Source organism: Cetorhinus maximus, chromosome 14, assembly GCF_964194155.1.
Source record: "Cetorhinus maximus chromosome 14, sCetMax3.hap1.1, whole genome shotgun sequence".
Lineage (NCBI taxonomy): Eukaryota > Metazoa > Chordata > Chondrichthyes > Lamniformes > Cetorhinidae > Cetorhinus > Cetorhinus maximus.
The window spans coordinates 62,181,433-62,195,834 of record NC_135892.1 but is presented as its reverse complement, the minus strand read 5'-3'; the positions used below and the strand labels follow the sequence as shown (position 1 = coordinate 62,195,834).

At 42.5% G+C, this 14,402-nt stretch overlaps 1 protein-coding gene across 1 annotated transcript in view; it reads right to left on the bottom strand.

Moving 5' to 3' along the window:
* The window catches only part of nrxn1a (neurexin 1a), a 1,849,731-nt gene that overhangs the window by 1,761,267 nt on the left and 74,062 nt on the right, over positions 1 to 14,402 (bottom strand). The window contains exon 3 of the mRNA XM_078556994.1: positions 509 to 526. Coding sequence (XP_078413120.1) covers positions 509 to 526 — 18 coding nt within the window. The remainder of the gene's footprint in view (positions 1 to 508; positions 527 to 14,402) is intronic.

Genomic DNA, 14,402 nt, shown 5'->3' with positions numbered 1-14,402 from the left:
AGGGAAGCCCTTCTACACACAATTGTCTATAAAAAAATATTTGCTCACCTGCTGGACTGACATTTAAACTGCCAATTAAACTTTGGGATAAACCATTACATGTTAATTTAAAGAAAATACTACATGGGCAAAAAAAAAACAAGCAGATTATTACATGCAATTACTTTTCTTGTGAGTATCTAAACAAAATGCACATTTGGTCATCAGTTACAAATCTTTCACAGCATAAAGTATTCTCACAATCAATTATGATTCACATTACACATATAATACATAGTTTATGATGTATGTTTTAATTTGTTGCATTTTAAAATGTTTGCCTTGCTCAAATTTAGATACAATTAGGTTAGTAACATACAGATTCATTACATTTTAATTAGTAAGCAGCTGTTGCATAAAAGTAACTAAAACCAGTTATCATTTAAAGAAGTGTTTCTATTTTACAATGTTATTCATTACCAGCACATATAAAATGAGCTTAAGAAAATAAATTGTGTGAAGCACCCACCTTCAACATAGTTGTCTTCTGTGTGCACAGACAGGAAAGGAGAAAAAGGAAAAAGACTCATTAAGCGGCATGCAGACTAGAATTTGCCTCTGCATGATCTGGTCATGCAAGGCATTAAAACACAACATGCAAGTGTTCCATCACCAACATTCAAGGGGAGTAAGTGCCAGGGAAGCAGTGCTCTTCAAATTTTGGCATGATGTGAAAAATTTGAATTTATGCAGGGAAAGTATTTTGTGATTACACAAGATCTGCTAAATTATGATTCTTCATTAACAACATCTTCTTCCATGGGCTTAAGTCCGTAAATAATTTAAAAACTGACAGAAAAGGGCTAAGCTGGTAATGATAGACATAAGGTTATCAGTCTGGTATTTCCCATTTGAATTTATTCTTAATCAACCTTTTAAAACTGGTTGAGTTTTACTGACACAATCATAAAATTATGAGTTCTAAGCATTAAAATCATTTTCTTACTCATGAAAATTACAAATAATGCATTAGCAAAATGTTGTGTTAAATAAATGAAAACAAAGACATGTAAAACTATATTTTACCCAAAATTACCAGTTGTATAATGTAATAGTTTAGCATTTACTGTCTGCTTCACATTCAAAGTTTTCATACAGATACCATACCCTATTATAGTTCACATTATTAGAAAAGGATTAGATTTAATTTCTTGCATGACAGACCATTAATGAACAGTACAGTTTTAATAACAAGCCCTTATTTAGGTTTGTATTTTGCACTAATGTAAAACTCTCAGTAATGCTCTCATCATTATTTTTATTACTATTATCAAGCACACTCAATATTATGCCTAACAAATTTAAATTTAAGTACATTTATCTCCTTTTCTAAATGTAACCCTCTATTTACCCTATACAACCATTAAAATCAAATCTAATTACTAAATGGTATGTTAAAAAGAAAATTTGTTTTATACCCAGTTAATAAAATGCCCTTTGTTTTACCTTATTTTGGATATAGTTGATTGAACATTTTATGTGCCAGTTGTAAGACACTAGATGAATAATTGCAAATGCACATTTGTGGCAACCTATTTTCCACAGGGCATATATCACAAATTCAATTCAATTTGGTGCAAAAATAGAAAGGGAACATTTTAAATTATATATGACAAAACAGATACCATGAAGGTGAAGTAATATCCCACTGAAGTCTCGCATTAGAGTCAAGGTGCAGCTGCTTACTTTTCTTCAGTTCATACTAATTGTACTTAATGTATTTTTTAAATTTACAGAACACCGTAATTGTTAATATTTCACCAATTTAAACTATCTTGTTAATACAGTATTCTTTCTGATATGCCCAATGGCTCAACATATTTTTACGTTGAAAATGTTCCTTTGTTTTATTAGTGCTGAAGTGCAGTAAGAACTATTATGTACCAAACGATAGAATTTGCTGGTTTTCAGTGCTACTCTCTATGCTGTATGCAATCCATATGTGGTGTATGCCTCTCAAATTTAACTACTGATAGGAGAAACTTATGCTAACCTATTGAGATTCAACCCAGGCCACAATCAACTATATCAGTGCAATTCATTCAATGTTTCTACCTAATTATCTTGCTATTAATGAAACTTAATAGAACATTATTTGGCTAAACAATTGTTGAAAACATTATTTGGCAATTTTAGATTTTTACATGCTGTTAATGCATGTGAAAGTTAAAAAGAACTTATATTCAGGTTACACATTAATTTTAAGATTAAAAATGTTCTGTTGAATGAATTTTAACAACTACAACAAAAATGTGGTCAAATTATTAAATAAATTCCTTATTGAATTATTTATCTGGATTATAAAACTTACAGCATTATTTAATTTAACAACTATTATACAGAACTTGATTATAATATGTAATGAGATTTCACTACTTCTATTATAAGATTATTATAATGTGTTTTTTTGGGCTATCTTCTCCAGTCTACATTTAAGAGAGGGACAATCATGAAATAGGTAGAAAACAATAATGCATTCTTCTTTTGTTTCAACAACTAAATTTTGTTCCAAACCATTAATGGGAACAGCCTCTCCTCCCACCATTAAGGATAAATTGGGCCTTGTTTAGGTAGAGAGGGGATAGCTCTCGAAGAAAAAAATGGGAATTGCAAAGCAGGGGTACATTCTGGTTGAAGCAGGTGACAGTTTGAGCAGGAAGAAGAGTGAATTAAGGAGCAACAGGGGGAGAGTGTGCTCCAAAGTTCTCTGGCACCTGTGAAGATGGATGTTATCGTTTTTAACATGTTTGGGAAAATGGTGGTATTCTGTAAAGAAGGCTATGTGTGTGTATCCATGGGTAATTTAACTGGGGGAAGGTTAGTAAAGATAGCTTGTCTGTGGGAGCTGAGAGATGAAAGGTAAAGGTGCTAGATGCATGCATTTGTAATGAGAGGATGGTGAAGTTGGAATTACAAGTAAATAAGTTGGGCTTTAAGATCTGCTTCAGGTGATAGGTAAGGACTTGACCTTTCAGCTGCTAAATTTCAGAGGGAGTTTAAGGGACTTTTGCAACTTACAAAGGTTTCATAAGTAAACAAGGGGAGGTTGTCAAATTTTATTTGACCCGGATGTGGAGGCAATAGGAAGACATGAAAGATTTTTTTATTTTGGAAAAATTGAGTTCAAAGAGGTGCTTAGAACAATGGAGTCTAGGATGAAAGGGGAAAGCATATTTAAGGGGATGTTTAGTTGAGTTGAGGCTGTGTGGGGGAGATGGCCTGAGATCAGCTCTGTGCTGAGAAAAGTTCTGAATTTTAAGTAGCCATCCAGTTTCAAGCCAGTAAAGTCTTTGTTTTCAGAAAGCAGTCTGTTTCTGAACTTCCTTTGGATTTCCACAGCAGAGTGGAAGAGAGTGAGAAGTTGTGTGGTGCACTTTATTAAAGTATCAGCAATTTTTGCCTTGGGTGATATTACTGGATTTTTATGCTTAAAAACCTATAAAGTAGTTTACTTGTGTGTTCTGACAAAGTGGGTTTTTTGGGGGGGGATGTTTTGTAAGACTGCAACTTTAGTTTTACTCGTGTGTTTAAGTTTTTTTTCTTGTTAACAAATCTTTTAATTTTAAAATCCTAAAAATGTTACGAGGACTCTATGCTTCTGGGATCAGGCGTTTTCCCCTTGTTTTCAAAAATACAAAAAAAAGTTATGATCTGCAAGACAAGTTTCCCTCTGGGATTTGGCTTGCTCAGCGAATAACATTGGCTGTGGTCGTAATACACTACACTGGATTCCTTGGTGAAAGTGATGGAGCAGAGGTGAGAAGTGATGCTGCTAGCCTCACACCCATATCTTACAGTGTGTACACTCTTTCAGCTATTCAACCATGACTACCACACCACCCAAACAGATTGCACCACACTCATTGACACATATCTCTCCATCTTGCAAGGGAAATTTGAGCATAACCAGAGGCAGTAGAGCTAACTGGAGGGACAGGTATAGATGCATGTCCCTCCGCTAATGGAAACACTGGATTCATCACTGTAATGTCATAGTTGAGGTTGTGGCTAGCAGCGGCTGAAACATGATGTCATCTATCTATCTAATACTTCTTCTAACATCCCACTTCCTTTTCATCCCACAATTGCTTCTGATTTGCAAGCTGCAGATGGCGTAAGCATGCATCTCTTGCTTCCCCCCAAACCACAACCTCCAACCTCATCCTTATGACTTTCTCCTTTCAGATAGCCAAGAACTGCAACCAGGCCAAGCAGTTGTGGAAAAGCAAGAAAACAGTGGTGAAGAAGAAACACTGGATTGAATTATACCAGGCACTGGATTCCCCAATCTCGCCACTGGCTAAAAAGTTAGGAGAGGGGGAGCCCACCAGGATAACACTGGCCACCCTGCAGCCATTTAACAGCCAATTGGTCATTAAATGGCTGCAGGGTGGCCAGTGTTCTCGTTAATAGATTGCAGGTGGGATTGCTGCCGCTCAGGGACTGGAAGTCCCGCCTCAGACTAGGTACAGGCCAATCACTTTAGGTGTATGGCGCTGAATCACTTAGGTATGGTTGGGGTCTCGTTGAATGCTAAACTGGCAGGCCTGGGCAAGGGGGTGAGGGTGAGGGGCCTGGGGCTTTCGAGGCAACGGAGGGAGGGCAACCTGGGGATTGCGGGGGATCCCTCTGATGAGCCTGTTCAGGAGAAACTACACCCCCACAACCCCACCAGAAGTCTGCCCAGGAAAACCTGCCAGGCTGGCTGCTTGGCGTGGGCCTCTCCCACTGCCAGTTAAATCCTGGCAAGATGAGTAAGTGGACATTAGTTGCCCACTTAGGGGCTTCAATTGGCTCACTGGCAGGCAGGCTGCCCCATGTCCCTCCCTCTACAGGTGTCATTGAAGTGGGGGCAGGGGCGGCCAGGAAAGTGGCAGGGATTTGAACAGCCTTGCCACTTTCAAACTTGCCAGCAGGGGAGCGTTAAATCCAGCCTACTGTCATTTGCTCTCACACTCGCTGTCACCAGCTCAGATACTGACACTGCACATACTTTAAAGGATTGCTTAAAGACAGGATCAGCACATGCACAAGTATAGGGGGCAAGGGGAGTGCAGAGGTCAGGTTCACCTCACCGGAGGATAAGGTCGCACAAGAGTTCTGCTGCAATGGTCTCAAATGAGTAATTTGATGGGGTGGCCCATAGAAAAAGGCTGACACACTGAAATACTTGATGCAGTTGCAGGCCTGCCATAAAGTCTGCATGGAATGTCAAGGACAATGGTGGAGGCTGGCACCAACTTAGCATTAGGCTTTGTGCAGAGTTTGGGGCCTATCGTTTCTAATGTGAAAGTGGTAGCCAACTCCATCAGCACATTTGCAAACCCAACGATAATGCAGAATCTGATGGCCAATGTCTCAGTTTCCATTTAGGCACTAACAGAAGGCACCGAACATATGGATTATGCAATGGAAACTCAGATTTCTCTAATGCAAGTTCAGCTTGCAGCCACACAAACTCAGACTGCTACCATCATGGCTGCAGATGCCAATGCAAAGAAACTTACAGTGTTTCACGGCAGTCCAGCAATTTGTCTTCCAACAGATTACCAGGATTGCTGAGGCGCTTTGGAAATGCCAGTGTCTCTGTGAAGCATGAACCTGCTGATCTCTCTCATTCATGTTTCTATAGCTGCCGGTCTGCCAATCCCTTTGTTGTTGCCTGTCAGTCAGCCAGCCCAGACTGCTGCCACCCATGCCAAGGTGGTGTAGTCCAAAGCTGGTCCTTCTCTGGCCAGAGTTGCTCAAGATTATCCTGCAAAGCAATCTGCAGTCTACCCACTGAAAGTCAACAGCCTCTGTCAGCAATGCTACAGCCACTAGGGTGGCACTGCATAGAAGAACTAGTACAGAAAATGTGCTTGGAAGATAAGGACTAAGGGAGTGGACAAGGGTTATGTTTGTACGCAATATGGTATGGATTAAGTTATGAATTTGTATGTAATGTTTATTTTGTGCTGGCTTAAATTTTCGCATTGTGGTCGAGCTGGTGCTGTGGTTGTCAGTAACAGAGGGAAGGTGAGGTGTGGCTGAATGGGGAATTGTTCCCAGACAGCCTGACCAGAAAGGGGTTGTGTTGTTTGCCTCCTCCCTTTATCTTTATCCTCCACTTCCTCCTCCTTAGCTGGTCGCCATACAGCTAGTGACAAGAGCTGTTCCCTCATAATGGAAAGGTTGCCAAACATGCAACAAACCACCATGAATCTTGACCTTCACTCTGCTTTATACTGCAGGACTCCTCCTGAGCAGTCCAGGCAGCAGAAGTGCTGGTTCAGTTCCTCAATGGCCTGCTCTATCACATATTCTGTGGCAGCATGGCTTTCACTAAATGCATGCTGTCCACATCTGCATGGGTTACGTACCGGTGTCACGAACCATGTTGTCAAAGGATAGCCCTTGTCGCCAAGTGGCCATCATCTTGTTTGTTGTGGTGGCTCAAATGCTGATGGGACTGGACTGCCACAGAATGAAAGCACTGTGACTGTTACCAAGATACTGGGCATTGACCTGCATGATTTGCTGCATATCAGCATTTTCTCTAATTTTTTTGTGGACTGCACAGGTGATTTATTTAATGTGCGCCCCCTTTAAAATGTTTTGAGCTGCCATGCATGTGCGGTAATTTAAAGGGGCTGACTTGTGCGAGGCCAGTGTGTGGACTTTTGGATTGCTGCATAGTTGCACAACTTAAGAGGGAACATTTTTACACATGATCACATACCATCTGGTCATTGAGGGAAGTGAATCAATTTTAGTTGCAGTACAGTACATCTCAGAGTTGGTATGTGCCACCTCCAAAGCAGCATACATGCAGTCAATGGCACCTTACACCATGTGGAAACCTGTCAATCTTGTGAAGCCTGCTCACTCTGCCTACGTCTCTTTGACAAGATGTTAAGATGGCAATAATAGTGTCGAAAAACAGGGCACTAAGCAGCCAAATTTTGCAGCTGGAATCTCTGAGAATTGCTTATGCTGCACTAACAGACAAAGTTTAGTTGTCAGTCACATTCATATTGTGGGTTATTAAAGTGAATGGGGAACAATGTGTCAAAGGCTAAAAAGTATTTTTAGAATGCAGTGGCAGAATAAAGGGGAGGTAGCCCTGTCCACATATTTTAATCCAGCCATCATTGTCAGGTAGATCTCAACCAAACCTCCATCAATTTACTAAGATAAAAGCAAAATACTGTGGATGCTGGAGAGGGGTCATAGGACTTGAAACATTAACTTTATGTTTCTCTCTCCACAGATGCTGTCAGGCCTGCTGAGATTTTCTAGCATCTTCTGTTTTTGTCCCCATCAATTTACACTTGTTCTGACCTCCACTAATAATCCAGGCCCAGTAAGACTTCTGGTTTCAGCATAACTGGCTTTGGCCAAACCGGTGCTGTTAGCTGATCTGCATTCAACACCTACAATGACCCACAATGGTCTAGGCTTCGTATCTGTGGAAACCAAACTTGAACTTCAATAAGGGTCGCAACTGGCAAGTCACCACAATCAGTGATGCATACGAGCCAGTAGACTTGTCATTCTGTAACATATTCAAGCATCAAATAGTGCATATCAATGGTTAGAGCACCAAGGACAGATATAACCACCAATACACTTTCAACTGAAGCTTTCAATTAACCTTCTGTATTCTCTTCATTACAACACATTAACCTTAAATATACAAGGGACTATAAAAATATTACATATTCATCCTCTTACAAAGAAACCCCAAGGTGAGGTTGAAATTAAATGTAATGAGGAAACAGACTATCACACCGCTGAGGCAGAGCAAACCACAGGTGAGGAAGATGAATTGCATAGATGACTGGTAGAGAGTCTACAAAAGCCCCCATGAGTAACCTCCAAAAGTGCCATAGTGCCCTAAGTGAAGAAGCAATGGTTATAAAGAAAGCCCTAGAGATAGCTGAAAACATTAGTTTGTGCAAGATATTAGATGCAAGGAATAGATGTCATGGACAGTCATCATGCTGGCACCTTAGAATAGGCAACTGGCCCTGGAGCAAAAAGTCCTGGTAATGAAAAGAGTTTAGCAGAAGATAGCTACAGATGATGGCATAGGCACGAATGGTGAGCTGAAAGCAGCATTTGAGACCATCAGACTGGCCTGAAACTAGTGCCAAATTATGAAAGAGAAAGACCCTGAAGCCAGAATGGGAAAGATTACATTGAGCTTCGAACAATAAAGAACACCAAACTGCCTCAAAGCCCATCTGAGATCATCTCATGAATCTGACACTTCATGCCCTGACGCTCTTTGAACACTTGGACCTTCTCTTTACATGTTTTGTTTTTAGGCCAAACAAGAATAATTACTCTTAAACAATGTATATGTTACAAATAGTAAATAGTAAGAAAAACTTCCCTTTTTAGCATCTACTGGAAATTCATTTGCCTCACAATAAAAAATGATTTTTTCTTCAGTCACTCCAGCTCAAACTCATTCAATATTTTCCAATTTTTTTCAATCTTGACAAGACGGACAACGCCAAACTAGATCACAACTTATCAAAGATGTCAAGATTCAATCTTTTTAACAACTTTATCCTGTCACTGCTTATTCCTGAAGAAACACCAATTGCTATAGTAACAGTTAGCTACTTCCATTTCCAGGCAGGTCCTCTTGAATATTGGCATCAAAGAATAGCAAAAGAAATGAAAGAGATCTTGGAGCATAATTGTGAGAATGTTTTTACTCCCATTAGAGCACCATCTACTGTTCAGTTAACAATATACAAGTACCATACATATCATGGGTAGACTTCATTGGACTGACAATTCATTAAAGGCAATTCCCATTTATTCATAGCTATCAAGATTAGAGCCTACCACACATAAATATAGAGTATTCTGCTCTTTAATGTTTCCTTAATTCACTTTAAATGTCACTGCATAATTGTGTACCACCAGCAGGTATATCTTACATGACTAAATTCCAGAAGAACAAGTTGAAATTTATAGTAACACAAAAAGTTATTAAAATACAAAGCTAATTTAATTATGTATTCTTTCTTTGGGTTGGAAAACAGACCATGGTGAGCAAACAAGTGGGTTAGTCAAGCCTAGCCAGTTTGCAAGTGGCAGTGAGACTAATGTTTAAAAAAAAGCTTATTTTTATTCTCTTCTCAATACAACTTCTCATTCAGCTACTTCCTTACTAGCACAATGGGTCGGCAATAGCAGGCTAGGGGAGGTGGGGGTGGGGCACGGGGGCCTCAAATTGCAGTGGCGCTGTACTTATCACCTGCCCGCCTCTATGGGTATTTTACCCCTGATGGGCTAGTGGTGCCCGCCTGCCTCTGAGCCAATTGAGGCCCCACAGGAGGACCAATTAATGGCTACTTAGAGGTCTCATCCCATCACCCTTTGGATTTTACCCACGGCAGCAGGGGCCACGTGGCCAGGTTTGCAGGGTGCCTGCTTTTCCCAAGTGGCGGGCAGCCAATTAAGGACATTTAAAGGCCACTTATGGCCTATTGTTAGAGGCTGACTGGAATTTCCCAGGGTCCCCTGTGGTGCTGAGGACTAGGCCAGGTGCCTGGAAGCAGCCTTCCTGTGGCAGACCGTGAGGCCAGTACTACTGATCCAGGCCATCCTATGGAGAGAGATTTATCTCCACAATACTCGCCCAGCTACTGATTCCATTTTTGATTTTAAAGTTTAAAAAGCTGGAGGGCATCTCAAAATGGAGGCGCCCTCTCTCTCTTGGCTGAAACAGCACACATCATTGCCTTCCAAGTTGAAAGGCCTTCTAATGGTTCTCTAACTTCGAGATCCCACCCTTGGTCCTTAACTGGACAACGAGCCCACCCTCTGGCCACTAACTGGCCAATTCGGGGAAAATCACTGCTACGTGATTGTTCTCCTCAGTGTGGAGTTGTGACCACCATTTGACTGACATTGGGGTCCTAACCCAAAACCCTAAATCCTGCTTGTTAACTCTGTTTCTCCCCGCACACATACTGCCCGATCTACTGAGTGTTTCCAGTATTTTCTGATTTTATTTTATGTTGGATTTCCTGTTGATGAGGACAGCAGCACAATGAATCAGGATTGATCAGTGACAACGGCAAAACCCAGCATAGTGTTTATTAATTTTAACAGGCAGCACCAGCCAATAGCAATTAATACAGACCAGATGTTTCCTGTTTCTCACTGGGGAGAATTTTCTCCCTGTCTGGGGGGCTGAGCGGGAGCGGGCGGCTGCATGCCACCATTTTACCTGGGTGGGCCAATTAAGGCCCACTCAGCATGACACCCACCCGGAAGCACTGAGCACTCACTGTGCAGGCAGGGGGAAGAGGGAGAGTCGGGGCCACGCTCTTTCACGCATGCGCGCAAAAGAGCGCAGAAATCTCCTTGAGGCACAGAGCAGGGAGATTACTTTGATTATTATGAATTGAAATTATTCAGACATGTCCCCTCATGTGACAGTGTCACATGAGCTGGGACATGTCAATGAATTTTAATAAAAAATTTTATTTATTTTATAAAGCCTTCATGAAACCTCATCCCACCTGTGGATGAGGTTTCGTGATAAATGTGAAGACCGCCTGGGCTCTTCAGCTGCCCACCAACGTTAAGGTTGGACGAACAGCCCTGTTAATTATGTAAATTAGTTTTTAAATGGCCTTAATAGGCCATTCGGTGGGCAGCTGACTCCGGTGCGCACCCGCCGAACCAAAGATCAGAATGATGCACGGTGACGTCAGGACGCACGGCCAACCTCACCGCGCTTCATTTTACGCGTCGGCAAGAGGGGCTCGCCCCCGCATGCAGACCAGAAGATTCAGGCCATTTTGTTGGCAATTTCTCCCTGAGTAATTTGATAAAAGGACAACACCAAATTGGAGCATAGTTGAGGGGAACTGGCAAGATACAAGAAAACATTAATAAACTTCCAGAATGGGTGTGTAAATGGCAAAGTTATTTCAATATAGATTAAGTGTGAGGTCTTGAATTTTGTTGGGAAAAATGACAAATTGGGCTGAATGTTTGCATCAAGAGTGGAAGCAAACAGTGGATGAAAATACCAGCAGGTACCAGCATGCCAGTTTTCTGATGGCATTCCCACCATCTGCAAGTTTCACCAGAATGGGGGTGGGGAGCTCAGCCCGCAATCCCATCCAATCCATTACGAAGGCCAGTTAACACTGTTAAAGTGCTCATTATGGGGTTGTGATTTTTCACACAGGAGTATGTGCTGCATGCACTGCCTGGGCCACTGCAGCTGAGGAGACCGATACACAGTGGTGAGCCAGCCATGGCCACCCCAAGGAATTAGCTGAGCCCCATGAAAGGGTGAATGGCACAGAAGGGGTCTCAGTCATTGGGGGACAGGTGTCATTGCCACTACACAGGCGGTGGGAAGAATGGGCAGCAAGCGCTCAGGCATTGTGGGGGCATAAATGAAGGAGGTAAGGTTACCATACAAAATTGGGCTTTGGGAGATGGGGTGCCTTAACTGGCAATGGGGCACTGCCCTTGGATTTTGGACTCAGTGATGATGGGGAGCAACATCCTCTATAAGAAGGACAGAGCCACAGTCATCACAGGGGTAGAGGAGAGGGACAAGGGACAGGAAGGACATGGAGGCCATACTCTCAGCATAGGATCTGTAAACAATGAGAGCGCTACCTAGAAATGACTGAGAACTAGTGCCACAGGCGACTGTGACTCTCCAGTCAGATAGTAACAGACATCTTTGCCTTTGTCACTGGAGACTTCACACTTCGCAGCACTGGTTGGCATGCCCTGCCAGTAGCTGTCAAAAGTCATTGTTGCCTAGAACATCTCCATTTCTGGCTCCTTCCAAGGATCAGCTATGGAACTTGGTGCATAACGCAAACAGCTGCACACCACTGCACCTCACAGGTTGCAGAGTCCTCTTTGCCAGAATTGGACAGTGCATTCAATTCCAGACAGGGGTGGCCTTGCACGGACAGAGGATAGGATATTTTGATGCCATCACTGGATTCCCCACAATCATCGATAAAACTGGTGTGGCCACTGAGGCACCCAGTGAGATCCTTCAACAGGAAGAGCTTCCACTTCCTCAACGTTCATCTGGTTTAGGACCACAACAGAGCTTCCTCCATGTGGATGCTCGCTTTCCAGCTATCTGTCACGTATACAAACACACATATGCACACACACAAGTTGTATACAGGTAAAGATGTGCGCTTTCACAGATTACGGTTAATTAAGTATCTGTTTTATGAGTTTTGGCCTCCCATGTGGCAGGCCTGTGGTTTCTTGAATGGATTCAATGACTTAAAATTGAAGTGAAGGTTGTGAGGTTTATTGTAGTCGAATATCTAGGAGGTTGGTTCTCAGGTGAATTTTGAAACTGGAACAGCTTAAGCACTTTGGCTGCTTGATCCAATGCAGCTAGTTTCACAGTCTGGTTCTCAGACTGGCTGACTACTGATGTTTCTCAAAATGCAAAGATGACACAGCCTTTCTTTGCAGCTGGTTTCTTGTTGATGTTCTTCTGCAGTCTGCCTAGGTCTTTCTAGGTCCTTGGATAATAAAGGATCTCAGTATGAGAAGCCAGTTTCTGTCACGTGATCAATAGCCATTGTCCACTCAGAATAGTTTAAAACTAAAAGGCCACTGATATACAGCAGGAGATAGATGGTGGTCTTTTACACTTAACAGGTGGATATCTGGTCTTGTGAGCTTTCTTTTGTTAAAATGCAAACCTAAAGACATAGTGTCTAGGATTCCACTGACTCTGTGTTTTGGCTAAGTTTAGGTAAGGTGTGAATTCCACAGATAACATTCATTTTGGTATGTTCAATCTAAGTGGAGGCCCCCAGAGCTAGGATTATTCAATTCTGAGCTTTCCAGAAGCTTGATAGTCTGTGTTGAATAAGCAAATGTCACCTGACACCCTTTGCGGCCATCTTAATAGTTCATAAATGTGCATTTCAAACAAATAAAAGACGGTTCCAGAAGCTTCCATTCGAGCTGATTCCATGTGGAAAGTTAACTCCAAGTGCTGGTGTATATGGCTCGCCATGAGGTTGGCCATTCTCTCAATGAAGGAGCTCATGTGTTCAAAGCCCTGAGTCATTGTGCTGCATATCAGCTGAATGGACTCCTTCATTCTCTTCCTATGATTCCACACTGCCTTAGGGAATTCCAAAATGTGGGAGCACATCTGTTGCAACTGGCCTAGGTAGATCCTCCTTCCATGTAACTCCTGAGGCCCAGCTGTGTCCAGCTGAGCAGGGTTATGTCTGTCCAGTCCCCTCTGAGGGGGACAGACCACAGCTGCCTCTTCCTCTGATGGCAAGTCGTGCACTCTAGTTTGATGCACCTCACTGAATGTTACCCGATCTAATCATATGTCAGGACCCACCAAGGTGACTGTATCTGTGCTGGTGGAGGCTGTGCTTGTAAGGTATGATAGTGCCTTTTCAGACTTTTGCTGTTGTTGCTCTTTCCAGGTGGTGGTAAGGGAAATGATATTCTTGGCTTAATGCCTGCAGCTGCAGGAAAAACAGAAAGGATCATCAGAGCTAACCTTGGAGAGCAAAATTCTCTGCAGCGCTTTGGCTTCCCAATGCAACTTGGTGTTGCGTATGCAGTAGGGAAGAATAGAATCCAAAGTACCCTCTTAATGAGTGTATTGCCCTGTCTTATCACCATTTCCACCATGGGTGCCCCATCTTGCCATGGTCAACTTCCTCATGCTCCCCAATCCTGACTACTTCCATGGCTTCCTCCTCCATGGCTGGGATCACATAAAGATAGGGAATCTCCCCACTAGCTTGGGCCCTCTCCCAGGGATTATGAGGCAATTTCTCCTGCAAGGACAAAATAGAGCATGATAAGGCACTTCTGTCCTCTATAGCCAATGCCAAGTGCTCTTATTCATTGCAAGCTGCATATTTCAGTACTAACAGGTCCTCAGCAACACTACTGCTCAAAGCCATTCTGAGAGATCAGTAAGTGGCCTCGGCACACACTGCTCCCATGCTCAGGTGAAGCATGCATCCTGAGGCTCCTCAGTTGGTGTGTGTGCTGGAAGGTAAATACCCAGAAGCCTGTCCTGATGGTTGGGAGTTGCACTTACCTTGCCAGTGTGCATCAGGTCATTGAACCTCTTCTGACACTGGATCCAACTTCTGCGGACCACACTTCTTCAGCTGACTGTGTCAGCCATGCCCATCGAGGCCTGCTTAGTCTGGATAGATGGCCTCCTCCTGCCTTCATCCAGGAACAAGAATTTCCTCCTCTCTCCATTATGGCCCCCAGATTCCAGGCCTTTGTATCTCCTGAGACATTCTGAAATTCAAAGTTTCTATCGTCTTTCAATCCTATTATACTAGTGAAATGGC